Source organism: Lutra lutra, chromosome 1 (assembly GCF_902655055.1).
Source record: "Lutra lutra chromosome 1, mLutLut1.2, whole genome shotgun sequence".
Classification (NCBI taxonomy): Eukaryota; Metazoa; Chordata; class Mammalia; order Carnivora; family Mustelidae; genus Lutra; species Lutra lutra.
Genome location: NC_062278.1, coordinates 214519499 through 214536098, shown reverse-complemented (window position 1 = coordinate 214536098; position 16600 = coordinate 214519499). Strand labels below are relative to the sequence as shown.

At 54.5% G+C, this 16600-nt stretch overlaps 1 protein-coding gene and 1 long non-coding RNA gene across 2 annotated transcripts in view; one reads left to right on the top strand and one right to left on the bottom strand.

Moving 5' to 3' along the window:
- The first annotated feature begins 412 nt into the window (after positions 1-412).
- The window catches only part of NFIX (nuclear factor I X), a 69365-nt gene continuing 53177 nt past the window's right edge, over positions 413-16600 (top strand). Inside the window, 2 exon segments of the mRNA XM_047700943.1 lie at positions 413-434; positions 742-1273. Coding sequence (XP_047556899.1) covers positions 856-1273 — 418 coding nt within the window. The 5' untranslated portion in view covers positions 413-434; positions 742-855.
- LOC125083948 (uncharacterized) lies at positions 4795-9059 on the bottom strand. The gene is made up of 3 exons (XR_007122416.1): positions 8791-9059; positions 7503-7749; positions 4795-5823 (listed from the first exon to the last, which is right to left on the bottom strand). It is a non-coding gene; the product is annotated as an uncharacterized LOC125083948 (long non-coding RNA).

Below are 16600 nucleotides of genomic sequence, written 5' to 3'. Positions count from 1 at the left end.
TGTTTTGTTCCTTATTACTGTGATTAACATTAGTATCGGTGTCGGTAACAAAGCTGAAATCACATATTTAGGATTTAGATCTGATTAAAGAAAAAATGCTGGGGTGGATGTTCCAATTGGAGCAGGAGAAAAGAGAATGCAAACAGCTCCGGGAGGGGAAAGCCAAATCCGGTTCCTCGCCCGGCTCCTGGATGTCATGTTCTCTCTTTTTGGGGGTGGCCAAAAGCCGACCGGTGTCGGGACACGAGGCGGCCCCCGCACGCCTCGCCTGCGCGTCCGCGGGAGTCGGGGCAGCGGGGATCCGGCGTCGGGGCGAGCTGACAGGAGTTTGCGGCAGCGACAGAACATGGAGATGTCATGGGCGCGACAGAGCCTGGCGGGGATACCAGCAGCGTGTGTGTGTGGACGGCAACGTTGTCTGTGCGCGCGTGTGTGTGAGTGAGTGAGGGGGAGAGAGAGAGAATAGGTGTGTGCTCAGGCGCGGGGTGCCTCTGTCTGGCTGCCGAGGCTGAGATGGGAGCGAGCGGCTGGCCAGGCTGGTGGTGGCTCCAGACCACACTTTTGTAGAACAATCACGACAGAAAATTGTCGCGGGAGGGGGGGGCGGCGGAGGAGGAGGCGGCGATTCTTCTTGTGCCCCCCTTCTAACGCTTCTTCTCTCCTTTTCTCTTTCCCCCTCACCCCGTCTTCCCCTCCTCCCGTCCTCCCTCGCCCCGCATGCTCCCGGCTTGCCGCCTGCAGGATGAGTTCCACCCGTTCATCGAGGCGCTGCTGCCTCACGTCCGCGCCTTCTCCTACACCTGGTTCAACCTGCAGGCGCGGAAGCGCAAGTACTTCAAGAAGCACGAGAAGCGGATGTCGAAGGACGAGGAGCGGGCGGTGAAGGACGAGCTGCTGGGCGAGAAGCCCGAGATCAAGCAGAAGTGGGCATCCCGGCTGCTGGCCAAGCTGCGCAAAGACATCCGGCCCGAGTTCCGAGAGGACTTTGTGCTGACCATCACCGGCAAGAAGCCCCCCTGCTGCGTGCTCTCCAACCCCGACCAGAAGGGCAAGATCCGGCGGATTGACTGCCTGCGCCAGGCCGACAAGGTGTGGCGGCTGGACCTGGTCATGGTGATTTTGTTTAAGGGGATCCCCCTGGAAAGTACTGATGGGGAGCGGCTCTACAAGTCGCCCCAGTGCTCGAACCCCGGCCTCTGCGTCCAGCCACATCACATTGGAGTCACAATCAAAGAACTGGATCTTTATCTGGCTTACTTTGTCCACACTCCAGGTAGGTCACTCTCAACCCCACTCCCCGTTTTAGTGTACTTGCCGGCATTCGTTTTGTGTATGGTGCCTCTTCTTTCCAAGGGACCCATGCCCTGGGCCTAACTAGCGCGCCTGTCCTGCCTGGGGCTGAAGCCCGTGCGGCGGCCCCCTTTTCCTTCTTCTGTTTCCCTCCACCCTCCCCGTTCTTCCTCCTTCACTCCCTCGCCACCCTACCTACCGGATTGTCGTGCGTTTCCCGCTTTGGAGGACTCATCTTACCCAAAAGATGCTGCAGGTCTTAGGACCGGGGCCAGGCTGCCCCAGAATTATCCACGATGGTGAGAGTTGGTGATGAACATTACCACACATAAAAAAAATCACTCGTTGCAGAGATTTAAAATGCGTCAGAAGAAGTATCGGGAGCCAGGTGCTGGCTTTCCTGCGGCTTCTTCCTAAGTCCTGGGGAAAAGCGGGATTTGGCACAAGCGGGGTGGGCAGCAGTTCGGTGGAGAGAGGGGCGTGTAAAACCCCCGGTTAGGAGCCAGAATGAATAGAAAAGAGGAGAGAAGGCAGAGGCGGGCAGATTCTGGGGCTCAGATGCCCAGGCGGGAGCTGGTATGGCTGGGATTTGGCTGCCGAAGAGTAGGAAAGTCCTTGGACTTCACAGAAAGTGAAAAGGAGCAGGAGATTCCTTGCGCTCTCCCTTCCGCCGTCTGGCTCCAGTGGGGAGACCCCCAGGCCCCCACCCCTCTGCTGGGAAGCACAGAGGCTCTCCCCGGCACAGGCAGGGCAGGGAGGGGCGGCGTTGCAGCGGTGGTCTTCGAGAAACAAACAGTCCAAAAACTCTGCAAATTTTCCTTTTCCTTTTGTGTCCCGAGTAGTTCCAGTTCTCCTCTTTGCTTTTCCAGTTTTACCCAGCATTTTGGGTCGGGATGGTGCCGTTCTCTTCCTCTGTTCCTTTCACCACCCCCCCACCCTTTCCCTTTTTATAATTTCTTTCCGCTTTTGTTTTCTTACAAATTGAAACAGAGATGGCTGGTTAATTTTTAGCCTCCACTCAGCTACGCCCAATTTACTGCCGCCTTTGAAACCTAAACGGGCGGCACTCTGTGATTAAGCAAGGCAGAAGTGTGTTTACATTATGCCCAACCAACTTGTAATGAGAGGGCTACCAAACCTTTTTCTGTGTGTGTGTGTGTGTGTGTGTGTGTGTGTTTTTCCTTTCCACCATTCCGGTATTTTTTTCCCCCTTGTTTCCCTTCTTTCTCTCTTTATGCAAATGTAACAGAATGTGGCTTAACTTCAACTCTGGTGAATGTTCTTTCCCCGCAAGTGTGTGAGTGTGTGAGTGTGTGTGTGTGTGTGTGTGTGTGTGTGTGTGTGTGTGTGTGTCTTCCTTCCTGTTCATTCATAAAAAAGAAAAGCAACTCACTTTTTGCTGTGGTCACTCACTTGCCTGTTTGGGAAGTTGGGAGGAGTGGTATGACTTAATCCAGACGTGAAATTTTGGGGAGCTTTTAGCACTGAGTCTGGAAGGTAACCTGGACTAGAATGAGCGCTGAGGGTTTGTATGCTGGACAACTCTGGGGAAGAAGAAGCGGTGCTGGAGGCCTCTGTCCCTGCTCATTCACATTCTCTCTCATGAGAGGTGGCTTTGGTGGTTGTTTGGAAGCAGCGAACAAACCCCCTCACCTTTGACCTGGCCGGAAGCCATTGCCCCCTCCATGGATCTTTCTAGGCCTGCACCTGGCCCTGTGTGACTCTCATGATCCCTCATGAAGAATGAGCAACCGCCAGTCCTCTCCTCTCTTCACTCTTTTTCCTTCTGGAAAAGAAACTAAAGAAAAATTTGAAAAGTTATCCTCTCATTCTCTGTCTACACAGCAAGTCAGAGTGGGAAGGGTGTTTGCCTGTTGGTGCTGTAGCTTCGGGAGAGCCTGGAGCCTTGAGTTTGTGTCTGCCAGGCAGACCTTCTAGAGGGGATTCGGTACCTTCTGACTTCAGCACTGGGGCCTCTAAGATGGAAATCAGGATTCATCTTTCTCTGGCTTCCCCCTGCCCTGCTCTCTAGCTAGATCCGTGTAGCTGAGCTGTTTCCCTTTCCTCTTTTATTTTAGGCCAGATTCTTGACTGCTGCCAGCATGGGGCTGAGTTAGGATGAAGTGTGTGTGATGAAGGAGACAGTTTGTGGCCAGCCTGCTGGCTCCTGGACTAACCAGGCAGGTGTCGGGAGAAGGGAGGCATCCCCGCCCACCCCCCCAGACATAATGAGATCATTTGCCCAGGAATATGAGAGAATTCATGCCCCATCGAATGCGGCCGAAGCCATTTCTGTCCCGGCTGAGGTCCAGTTCCTTGACAAAAGCTGAGTGGAGAACTGAGGACATTTTTAAATAATTCATCCCTACTCCGGCTCTCTGGACTCCAGATAATTTCAACGAAGGTAGGATTTCTTGCTGGAATTGCTTTAATTCAAACGTGCCTCACTGCAGGACCAGGGGTGAGTCATTGGAGCACGGGCCACACTGGGCCTGGGGTAGATGGTCTCGAGGATGTCTCGAGGATGTCTCGAGGATGCGAGGAGCAGGCACGGCTTTCCTCCCAGGCCACCCCAGTTTGCTAGAAGACGTCTTCTTCTGGCTAAATCCTCACACAGCATCGATGGGACAGCATAGCCCTCTCCATGCCCATGCACTCCGACGCCCTCAGCAGCCTGCCACTTGTTCCTCCCACTGGAACCTGGGAAGGCGGTCTGGGGTGGCAAGGGCTCACAGTTGCTGTGTATTCTAAAGGAAGTACCTTTCTTTCCTTAAAACTGGGCCCAAGGACCCGGTCTGGCCGTGGTGCCAGGTTGGATGGCAAGAGAGTATGACATGGTACTAAGCTAGGGAGCGCCGCTTCACCTGCAAGTGCCGTCGTCATCCATGGCCCTTGGTGCTCTTGTTTTGCCCACATGAAGCTTTAAGAGGAGCTGTGGTTGGAAAAGGAATCAAGGACATGGCTGTGTGATGTTGGGAGCTCCACTCCCAGTGTGCGGGGTCCCAAAGACCACCCAGAGTCTGTTCTGGCCTCCAGAGGGCTAGCCTTCCTGCTAGGAAGGAATCTCGTCATGTGTCTGTCCCATTTAGGAGGGGATGCTGAGGAAGAGCAGGGTCAGAGAGCACTGTCATGGGGAAGAGAGGTGTATCCCTGGTGATGTCCTGCCATCCAAAGAGGTGGCCCTAAGGTGGGCGGTCGCAGATAGTCCAGAAGTGTGGGTCCTGGAGGCCCCTGCTTGTGTGGGGAAGGATGGCTGGGCTGGTCTGGTAGTGGGCACAATTCTTTACAAACCCTCCACAGGGCCCTGAGGGTGGACCGGTATCTTCAGACCTGCCCTGATCTAGGCTTCGGCCTTAGGAAATAGAAAAATCTGGGGCACCTGGCTGGCTCTGTCGGTAGAGCATGTGCCTTTTGATCTCAGGTTGTGAGTTCGAGCCCCACGTTGGATGGAGAGATTGCTTAAAAATTAAAAAAAAAAAAATCTGAAAGTGATAAAATGCTTTACTGAATGGAAATGGCAGCTTCTCGCTGTCAGATTCCTCCTACAGGCTGGTAGTGCAGGCTGGTGAAGTCCAGATATTCGGGTGGTGGCCCTTTCCTTTATCTCTGCCTTTTCACTGTGGAGAATTTCACATGTAGAAGGAACCCCCTTCACCAGGGCCAGTAGTTTGCCAACTTACGGCCAGTCTCGACTCATCCATACCCCCACTGCCCACCCACGCTGTGTTGTTTAGAAGAAAATCCAAGCATTGTAGCTTTTCTTTCTTTCCTTTTTTTTTTTTTAAGATTTTATTTATTTATTTGGCAGAGGGAGAGAAAGTGAGAGTGGGAATACAAGCAGGGGAAGTAGGAGAGAGAGAAGTGGGCTTCCCTCGGAGTGGGGAGCCTGATGTGGGGGTCGATCCCAGGATGCTGGGATCGTGACCTGAGCTGAAGCTTAACGACTGAGCCACCCAGGCGCCCCACATTGTAGCTTTTCAGCTGTAAATATATCTGGGCACATCTCTAAAGATAAGGAATTGTGAAGAGCATAACTGCGATTTCACTGTCACACCTAAAAAGAATCAACAGTTTCTTTAGTATGGTCAGGCTAGTCAGTGTTCACATTTCCCTAATCATCTCCTAATTCTGTTTGTTTGTCCGGGTCAGGATCGGGATCGGGATCCAGGGGCGTGCAGGGGCGCCTGGCGGGCTCAGTCGACAGAGCACGCGACTCTTGATCTCAGGGTCGTGAGTCCAAGCCCCATGTTAGGCCTAGAGCTCTAAAAACAAACCAAAAATCAGGTGCAGACAGTGCAATGGGTCCATAGGTCTTTCAAGACTCCTAACCTCTAGGTGGTCCTCCTCTTCCATCTTGGTTTCTTTTCTGGCGGTTTTTGGGTCGTTGCTATTGAAGGGCTTGGGTCATTTGTCCTGCAGGGTTTCTCTGTCTGGACTCTGCAGCGGGCGCTCCCTTGGGCTCTTGGTGCAGTGCTCTGAAAGGAGTTTCTGCCTCCTTCCTCACCTCCGGGTCCTGGGACGGCGGGAGCGAACCTGTCACGGAAAGTGGATTAGCACCTAACGAATTGTCGAAGTGAACCTTTCCGAGTGCGTTGTCGCCCTTCTCAGGTGTAGGAGTCCCCTGGTTTTTGCTCTTTGCGTCAGAGCTCAGGGCTTTGCCGCGAGCACTGGTTTCCTGGTCCGAGGGAGGACTGCTCATGTGGGTCCTTCCCTGGTGGGAGAGGGCATCATTTGGCCGTGTTAGCCCTGCCAAGATGCAGCCGATGCCAGCAATGCCCCTAAGTCTTTGCTGGACGTTCGGCCCATCTGGAGGTCCTGGGGTCCATGCGTGGGAGGGGTCAGAGGAGCACCCGCCGCGCTCCCCGGGGGACTGACCCCTAGCGTGGCCCCTGTGCCACCTCACCCACGGCCTCCTTTTTCAAGGCCCAGAAATGCCACTGGTCTGCGTCGTTGAGGCAGCACCATCTGGTGCCAGGGCTAGCGGAGACTGCAGGGCCCGGGGAACCAGATTCCTAAGATTAGCAAAATTTGCGGATCATCTTTTAACCCAACGTAAGGTCCCCTTTAGAACACCCTGGAGGAGACGTTGGTGTCGTGCAAAGGTCAAGTTCGGTTGTAAAATTCTTCTGTTCGTCCAACCCAGAGGCTGGTGAAAGGGATGAAAGCAGCTAACACGTGCAGAGACGGGCACAGGGCACAGAGCAGGCCGTGGCTCACGGCGGCCGCCGTCACTGCTGTTAGGACTTCGTGAGCCCAAGGCTGCCTCCCTGTCACCTTCACCTGCCAGTCTTATTCCTGGTAAGGGACAATGCAAGGTGAGAGCCAAGTTTTCCGTAACACGGCAGGCTCTTAGATGCCGAAGCCCGCTCTCAGGGTTCCTTTCCACCCTTCTCCCCAGGAAGCTATCCTTTCTCCAGGCCAAACGTTGCCAGTCCCTCCCACCGCCCGCACTGGATGCAGCTCCTCGAGCCCTTGTCATTTTGGTTACCACTTCCTGGAGGCCCTCTTAAACTGGAGCATTTGGTACAGACACACAAACTCTGGGCACGATCAGATCCCATGGTAGCCACAGGATTTGCCCAGCCTTCCAGCTCCGTGATCTGTGGGGCCCAGTGCAAAATGAAAGTGTGGGGCTCCTAGTTGGAAACGCTTAGGGACTGCAGTGTGACAACAGTGATAGCATTAAAACCAAGCATGGGTCATGTGTGACTGTCCAGGTTGCACACCTTTGAAGCTGACCCAAGCCCCCTGTGCTCTGTTAATGTGACTGGGAACGATGATGCCTTGCTCGGTGGGGTAAAAGAGTGATAGGGGGCCAGACTAGCCTCAAGAGGGGATGTGACCCCAAAGAGAGACCAGAAATAACCAGACCTAGTCCTTTGGCTTGGTCTCATTCTAGGACTCCCTTGACTATCTGCTCCTGTCCCCTTTGTCCACAGCCTGTCTGCCCCGCTGGTCAGGGGTCCGCACTGGCCATGATGCACAGAGCTCTTGGTGGAGTGCTTACTCTGCTGGCTCAGTTGGAAGCTGTAGCTCAAGGGAAAAGAAAGACTCACCCTTGTCTGAGCTTGAACCAGCAGAGCTTGGGCTGTGAATAAGCCGGAGGGGACCCGGATGCCTGAGCGTGGTGACCAAATGTACTCCACCACCCAGAGGAAACGGGGCCGCACTGCAGCAGGAGGGCTGGGCTTCAGATGCCCAGAAGGACTTACTTCCGGAGGATTCAGTTTACTTTTTGGCACTGCCACAGGGTGGTCGAATTTCCTTTATTCATGAAATCCGCACTTGGTGAACCTACTGTGAGCGAGGCCCTTCTAAGAACGAGAGTCTCCTGCTTGCCGCCGGCAGGTTTTGTGTGAGGGCCTCAGGATGACTTCTAGAAGGCGCTGTCCCGGAGGCGTGAATGTGCAGTGATCCATGCTGGAGGGGAGGGAAGACCCGCTAAGGCTTCACCAGGGGCTGTGAAGAGGGAGGCAGGGCTCATCTCTGCCACTTTCTAGTGTTGCAGAGACCTGGGGCGCCGGGGAAGGGTGGGCCAGAGGGGCGGAGGGCAGCGCCAAGGTCCCCCTCTGTTCTAGTGTCCTGCAGAGCATCCCCTTTTCTGCCCAAGGAAGAGAGGGTGGCTCCCTCCCCACCCCTTTCTCTCTTTGCCCCATCGGTCCCACCCCCCACCCCTGTCTCAGGAGCTGCCACGCTTCAGTTATTTTATCCTTCAGTGTCCGATTCAGAAGTCCTTTCAAAGGCCCCAGCCGTGTCAGCGCGGTGCTCGCACAAAAGGCCTCTTTGATTTCTTGTTTGTTTTCATTTGCCAGTGGAGGGGGGAGGGGGCTGGAGAGAAAGAGCTTCTGGGTTTTAAAATTTTTATTTGGGTTGCTTCATTCTCAGAGGGGTCCGTTCCCTGGAACTCCTTCCTGAGTTGGGGGCTTGGAGGCGATGGGCAGTCTCCTGGGGAGAGGGCTGACAAGGGAAGTGGGGGCTGCCCCCACGAAGCGAGAGGGGGAGGTGTGGGGGTTTAGGATATGGTCGCTGATTCACCTTCAGACATTCAGTGCTAGGCCCCAGGGTGGGAAGGGTCAGGTTAGAGCCCGCTGCTTGGGTAGGGAAAGGTCTGACATGCCTGGCACCCAGGGACAGTCCTGTATTGGCCCTGTATGTCCCGTATGTCCCTAGCAGAGGCCTTGGGACAGCTGTAGGATTTGAGTAGTCCTGAACCTTGACTTTGCCGTTTTCCCTTTAGTGTCCCAGATTATGCCGTTTCTCCCTCGGATGGGAAGGGAATGGGGATCCTTCTAGCATGCACATTCCTTGGAAATTCTAAGTGTCTTCAAATACAGGCTGGGTCTCCCCGCTCTCCGTCAGGGACTGAAATGGAGGGGTGACAGGTCTACCCAGCAGCCTGGCGTCCTGTAGCCTACTGGCCTGAGACCAGCCGCAGTCCTCCCAGACTGGCTCTCTCACTCACGCCCCCCCCCCCCCCCCGCTCCAGACCCCACCCCATACCTCTTGTCTCTCCACGATGGCTGGTTTGTGAGACGCTGCAGCCATGGTGCCCCTCCCAGAGGACACGGCCCCCAGCTCCTGGAGGACTTTGAGGACAGGGAGCTGAGGCTGAAAGGAGACAGAGGGCTGCCCTCGCCAGTGGTTTGGGACTAGAGACACCAGGACCGGTGCCTGTCGGGGTGCCTCCTTGCAGCTCATGTGGGTGCGTCGCAGCATGCGGTAAGGAGAGGGGCAGCCCGTCGGTTGCTGTGTCTGTGTGGAGGCCTCAGTGCCACGGCTCGGGAAGGGAACGCTGGAGCGTGAGGCTTGGGCAGGTGGTCACGGGCGTCAGCAACGGGGAAGCGTGCCCACTGGGTGAGGGGGCTCCGCAGGGCCTGGTTGGCAGACGGGAGGAGGAGGCTGGGGGGCTGAGAGATAGATAAATATAGCTGACGGCATTTCTGATGATAGGTTTTTCTTGGCACCAAGGGCACCGTGGAAAACAGCACGACACACGCCGGCCCCACAGGCCGCTGTCGCCATTTTAAGCATGTTTGAGCCGAGGGGTTGCTGGCATTAGAAGAGGGTCCCAGCAGGCGGAGGGGCTGCTCTGCGCTATGGCAGGGAGGTTTGGCTGGACGGGCCTCACCTCCTGGGTGCCTGTGTTTTTTACTCTGTCAGATGGATATCTACTAACTGATTTTCTGGCCCTTTGGGGATTAAAAAAATATTCTGGGGTTGCTCTTTGTGGGCTTGTCTCCCAAGTGACTTGTCCCCCCCACCAGCCACTGTGGCCTGTCTGTTGGTGTGTGTGTGTGAGTGTGTGTGTAGGGGGGTGTTCTGGCCCTTGTCTTCACTCTTGATGTCTTAATGTTGGCCTGGCGTGCTGCTGCCCCAGGTCAGGACCATTGTTTGCTGTTATCTGGGGGACATCCAGTAACTTAAGGGGCAAACATTCGTTCAGGCTCCCAACAACTTCTTGTTCCCTGTCCAGTGGAGGAAGGGGCACACCCCTGCTCAGCCTTCCCTGCTTTCATTCCGTTTTCCCCCTCAAAGGCCCAGTTGTGACTGCGGCACCATGCTGAGTCCTGTGTTAACCGCCCAGGTTCTCACACCGACTCTAGTTTTACATCTGTGCCTGGCTGAATGTGTTTGTGCTCAGGTGACACACAGCAGTCCCCGTGTGCAGGGGGGATCGGTGAATCAGATCTGGGGGACCTGGGAGTCTTCCTGGAAGATGACCTGTCTGAACCACACCTTGAAAGACAGTGAGGAATTAGCTCATTTTTGTCAGCTGGCTGAGCCTTTTCAGCCGCCAGAAGCTGAGTCCCTTCTCACAATGGTTGAATGATATAGGCAGGGCAGGAATTATTATCCCTGGGCCCGTACGGAGACGGGAACCCAAGTACAGAGGTGTCACGGCACTCAGATCACACGAGGAGTTGCCGGCAGAAGGACCCCAAGATCCAGGTCACTGAGCACTTCCACCTGTGGACCTTACTGCTCCTTGAACTTCATGGGGATTGCTGGCCTTGGCGGAGTCTCACAGGAGAAAGCTGTGTGGGTCCCCATGGTCTCCCTTGCTCTCTAGGAGCTGAGACCGTGGGGCTGGAGTCTAGCCTGTGGCTCGGCTCAAGGGCTCCCCCAGCTGCTGAGCACGTGGGGTGGAGACAGTGATCGGGCACCTGGCCTGTCCTTGACACTGGCCTCCCCACCAGCTGGCCCCCCCACCAGCTGGCCCCCTGCCTCCGACCTGAGAGGCAGCATGATATGGGTCGAGTTGGGTCCACTGGATGTCTTCACCCTGCAGTGGCCAGCTCTCTTCTTGGCACCCCTCCCTGGAGTGCGGGGCAGGGGAGGGAGTGGGCGGAAAGTCCAGGCCTAGGGCCAGGCAGCTCTGCTGGATCTTGGGATCCCTGATCCTTGCTCTGTCACGCCCTTTTCCTGGGAGTCTGCTTGGAATCAATGTTTGAAATAAAAATGAATGTAATTATCCTAATTAACCAGATGATTGCTGGACGTTTGCAGTAATCTTCTCTACATTGTCTTTGATGCTCCCTCACGTAAACTCTCCCCTTACCTCTTCCTTAAAGTTTGAAAACTTTAGGTCTGTGTACAGAAACACTCTCCCAGCACGTGGAGGGGTGGGGTTGTAGGGAGAGGCTAGCGCACGCTAGAGATGTTCCTGTTTCTGTGGCTAGTGAGACGGGGATATACCCTCTCAGCCACCGACAACAGCTCCCGTAGAGCCGAGTCTCGCAACCACGGCATTGCTGGCTTTCCGGCCAGACCATTCTGTCGTGGAGACGGTCCTGTGCCCTGTGGGGCGGTTAACAACATCTCTGGCCTCCACCTGCTGGATGTCAGTTGCAGCACCCCACCCCAGGTGTGACAACCAAAATAGCTCCAGACATTTCCATGGGGAGAGAATTGCCCCAGCAGAGAGCCTCTGGCATGGAAGAAATAGAGGGATTCAGAACTTTGCCCGCATTTACTTCTTGCCTCTCCTCTCAGTCTCGTGACAACAGAACCTCTGAGCCCCTTCTGTTCTGCATGTGGTGTGCCATTTTCCCTTCCTGGGCAGCAGAAGCCTGGGCTCAAGCAGCCTGGGGGCTCCTCTCGCTTGTAAGAATCAGGAGCCCATCTAGGACTGTCCTACGGAATGTTCCTCCTAGTATCTTGCGTCGTCGTGATCTGTGTCCTGGGGGTGCTGATCTGGGGACTAGAGCAGGGGGTCTGCTATCTGGAAGACCCAGGCCTTTATGACAAGCTGGTGACACTGTCAGGGCCATCCCAGACCCCGAGGAGCAGCAGTCATTCGTTTCTGCAACGTGGGACGCAGAGACCAGAAGTGTCACCTGAGCCTCCGCGCTACTCTTTTTAAATGATGTATTCAATTTTTTTTTTTTATTGCGGTAGTAAAACACACTCTTTCTAAAAAAAAATTCAAACAATAGAGAAATGAAAGAGACAGACAAGCTCCCCAAACAACCCTCCTGCGCCAGAGGGAAACTCACTTCCCTGATCTGTGTAGGCTCTTCTAATTTTTTTTTTTTATCAATTCGTAGATCAAATAACTTAAATATGGAGATAACTATTTTAAGAGCCAGTGGTATGTTTGGGCTAATTGAATCAGGTCCACTGAGTGCCACTGCGGTCTTGACTTTTCCTACTCTGCCCATTCCACCCGTGTCTCCCGTCACCCTAGGTGTGGAGCCAACGTCCCTGACCTCTTTTCCCCCTGAGGTGACAGTTTCTGCTTGTCCTTTTTGGGAGCTGGGTGCCCAGCAGAATGTGCGTTAGTGTCTGAGCAGCCAAGATCCTGTTGGGGAGGGGGGTGCATTTCTATCGGCTGTGTAACCTGGATGGTGGAAGTCAGGGCCTGAGCCCCAGCTGTGCTGAGACCCCCGCCAAAGGCTCAGCCACCATGGGAGTGGGTGTGTGGCAGGGGCACTGACGGAACAAGGGTCTGTTGAGAAGTGGCCTGCTTGGCTGTGCCCTGCTTGGCCCCAGCCTCTCCTCTCTGGAGCCAGCTTCCCAGCCCTTTCCTGGAGGGCCAGAGTGAACCTCTGCGTGGGGTAGACGCTTCATCAACTAGCCTGGCATCCCAGAGGCTTTTCTAGACCCTACAGGCTCCTTCCAGGGTTGCAGGTGGCTACTGCTTTTTTCCTTTCTTAAAATGGGGGTGGGGGCGCCTGGGTGACTCAGTCAGTTAAGCATCTGCCTTCCGCTCTGGTCATGATCCTGGAGTCCAGGGACTGAGTCCTGGGTTAGGCTCCCTGCTCGGCGGGGAGTCTGCTTCTCCCTCTGCTCTCCCCACCCCTGCCGGCTTGTGCTCTCTCTCTCTCTCTCTCACTCTTTCGCTCTCTCGCGCTCTCTCTCAAATAAATAAATAAATAAATAAATAAATAAATAAAATCTTTTTTAAAAAACGGGGGGGGTGAAGTGTGCCTCAGCCTTCCAGGATTTATCACATCATGATTCTTTGTGTCGGGCTTAAAACTGTGGCAGCGAGAAGAGCGTTCCCTCCAGGCCAGGGGCACGGATAAGACTGGGAGAAGGAAATCTGGAGAGAGCTTTGTGGCTGGGTCAGCTGGTCTAGGGGAAGCTGCAGATGACAGCCGGGAGTAGAGTGACACCTGGTGACTCTTCTGGAGTGGGCGGAGTAAATGCAAGAGATCAGGAGATCCCTGGAGGCGGCCTGCAGGAGGCTGACTGAGTGCAGCCTTTGAGGAGTGTGTCCTTATTACGCCTGCAGATTATATCCCCATTAGCGCGTAATTATTATATAATGGGTGTTATTGCATAATGGCAGTTATATAACACGTGGCCCAGAATACGGGGTGTGTGCGTGTATGTGTGTGTGTGTGTAATAAGTGTATATTCTCTGACTATAAATAGCTACCAGCCCTGCACTGAATCTGTGGTCACACCAGAGCCACCTTATAAATACCCGGCGCTGGGCTATAAATTTCTGAGTGGTGACGTAGGCAGGCAGGGTACCTACTTAGGAGGTGGTGGGAGGGACCTGCAGCCCCACCCGGCCACATGACATCACTGTTTCCATAGTAATAAGAACGCTCCCTGGGGGACCAAGCAAAGAGAGGCCTTTAAAGGGAGGAGGCAAATGGTTAGAAAGCTGGGGGGGGGGTTACTGTGCCTGGGGCTGAGCAGGGTGGGGTCCATGGGGTGAGGACAGGCCATCTACCCTTAGGTGTTCAACCAGTGCCAGGGCAAGAAACTCCATTTTCTTTCATCTCTTTAGAGGGTCTCAGGGTCCCTCCTCGTGTGTAGCAGGTTGTGAGAGACTCAGCTGCCTGTTAGGGAGAACGGGGGAGCCCATGGTCTCTCTCCATTCTTCCCTGTCCCAGGTGACCTCTTCATGCCTCTGGGGCCACCAGCTTAAGGGGAGCTGAACATGGGCAAACCAGAACCCTGCTCCCCAGTCATGTCCTCCCCAGGGCGGGACAGCTTCCCCTACTAGAGGGTTTAGGCCAATTCTGGCCTTAGTAATATAAGAAATATGTGAGCAATTTGGAGCACGTCTCAGAGAGACTTTTGGAAGTCATGGCACTGGGAGTTGGCGCCTGGGAAGACACAGGAGACGAGGATAATATTTTGGCCCCAGAAGAAGCTATGGGGTGGGATGTCCTCTATTTTGGTGTATGAGACGTAGTTTCCTGTTGGGTGGTGAAGAGGTGTTCTTCACATTCCTGAGGATGAAATCCATTTGTTGGCAGGTGGCAGGATGGAGGTTAGTTGGAAGGAAGGGTGGGTGACCAAGTTGTCGCAATATGACCAGTAGTTTTCTGGTTTCAGCTCTAAAAGTCCACTGTCTCAGGAAATCCCTCTGTCCTTTGCATGCCAGGATGGTTGGTCACCCTAGAACTAAGTGGTTTTCAACCAGGGGTGACTTTGACCTCCGGGGAACATTTGGCAATGTCTATAGACACTTGGTTCGCACACCCGGGAGAGGATGCTGTTGGCATCTAGTGAGTGGAGGCCCATGCCCAGGATAGTCCCTCAACAAGGAATCGTCTGGCTCAAACATCACTAGGTGGCGAGGCCGAGAAGCCCTGCCTGGGGTCATGGGGGGTGAGGGAGAGGGTAAGCAGAGCTTCTGTGCCTCTCCTCAAGAGAGCCCTTGCCTCTGGCATCGGAGAGGGCACCCCCCCACACCCGGCCTACGCTCTGCGTTTCTTGCAGCTCTATTTCCTGTGCTTTGCTTGGTTATGTGTAGGGCTCTAGGGCCGGGAGACTTTTTCTAGGGAATCATGAGGCTTCTGAGAGGGTCTTTCCCCCTCAAAGCTCAGAGGCTTGTGCGGCCGAGGCAGTGTCGCGTGTAAGGCCTTGCCAGTCAGCCTGGTGCTGGTGCAGATCTTTTGCCTGTTATTAAAAAATAATAATAATGGAGAAATCATTAAACAGCAATTCCTTATTGCCTATCAAGGAGTTTCCAAGAGGCAAAGCTTGCCCCTTCCCTCACCTTCCAGGCAAGCACTTCCTGTGCAGACCTGAGCAGGCGGCTGTGGCTGCCGGCCCGACGGGTCCCCCAAGTGTACCGGGTCCAGAGCCAGGACTTGTTTCCTCAGAAGCAGGAACACTCCCAGGCCCAGCAACTAGGGTAGGACTCTGCCACTCGGAAGAGACTTTACCGGTGGAACAGGATGAGGGAGCTGCAGTCTCTGCCGACACACGGAGGTCACAGAAATTGGGTTTCCCCGATGTCACTTGTAGCAGATTACATTTTGCATGCGCACGGGAAAGGTAATCCTCGGAGCACAGCACCTTCTTCTCACCTGTGTTTAGTGCCTGTTGAGTCGACTGTGTGGCTGTAGTCTACTCGGTGCCCTCTGGCCCTGACAACACGCATAGTGTGGCCACTCGGGTCATTGTTTCTGCTGGTGGGGGGGTGCCCACAGACGACGGCCAGTATGGTGGCTCGTTGGTCTGCTTTGCACCGGGTAGTTGGCCAGAACCGGAGGATCAGCTGGGTGCAGTCTGCCCTTCGTATGTGTGGAGCTCAACTTTTGAGTTGGACTCGGGATCGAGATAGCTAGCGAGTGTGGACTGGGGAGGCAAGGCCCAGAAGTCTGCAAGCAAGGCCCTGCCTGCATCGCCAAGGGGAACTCTGTGGGGAGCAGCGCTGGCTTCGAACACAAAGGCCGCTGCTCTGCGGACTAGGAACCCTCAGGGTATTGCCAGCCCAAGAGTATGGCCAAATGAGAGGCCCCTGCCCTGAGGATGGGCCAGATTTCTCTCACTTATTTATGGTATTGTGGTTTATAAAGTGGGCCCGGCACACAGATCTCTGGGCACCGTTTCAAATACAAGCATTTCTTTTAAATTAAACAACACACACACACACACACACACACACACACACACAGACACACACGCACACAGACACACATGCACACGCACGGTCTGTTTAAGCCATGCTGCTGCCCAGGACTGTTCGGCCACGTGGGTCGGTAACTGAGGAAGATGGTCCCGAAGCCACCATTTAATATTAGATTTTTTAACTCAGAGATTCATTAATATAATTACTCAGATGCCAGCCTGGCTTGGCAAGGTCTCTTGAATTGTGTTCCTTTCCAACAAAGAGCTCTGGCTGCAGGGATGCCCCTGGTGTGCCAGAGCCCCACTCGCTGGTTTGTGGACTGTGGGCAGAGGCATGTGTTGGCCTCCTTGGCACACCCTCTCTGGGAGAGGCTGCATGATCCCAAGGCGGCGAGTCCTGCCTTTCTGTGTCTCATTAGGAGACAGGCTCCTCTGGAGAGTCTGCGGCAGAAGTGAACAGTCAGCCGGGCGAGGCCCCGTTTGAACACAAGTTCGACCCTGGGGCTCGGCTGGTGGCTAGGTAGTTTCGTTTCCCTGTGACACTTGCACTTAATTGTATAGGTTTTTCTGCTTCTGGAATCTTGGAACTAGGACTGTGTTTTATCTGCCCTCACATCTGTCTCTTGCCCAGCGTATAGTCTTGTACAACCCCAAAACCCATTTTGAATATCGAATTACCTTCAGCTGGGAAGCATCCTGCGCCCATCCCCGAAATGACACAAAGGCGCGGAATGGCATAAAAATCAGAAAAAGGGCTGATGAAGGAAGGAAGTGAAGGCAGGGGAGAGCGGCCCGTGTGCCGAGTAGGCATCAGGAGGGGAGAATTCTGACAGATGAGGAGTGGCAGAAGCTTCTGGTGGGCTGGAAGGAATGTGGCAGGCAAGTGAGAAGCTGTGGGTTAATGGGGTGAAAGAGACTTCGTTTCTCAAAAAGAAAATGTGTTTTTCTGCTTTATGGCTGTTGAGGTGTCAGGAACATAGGGAAAGAG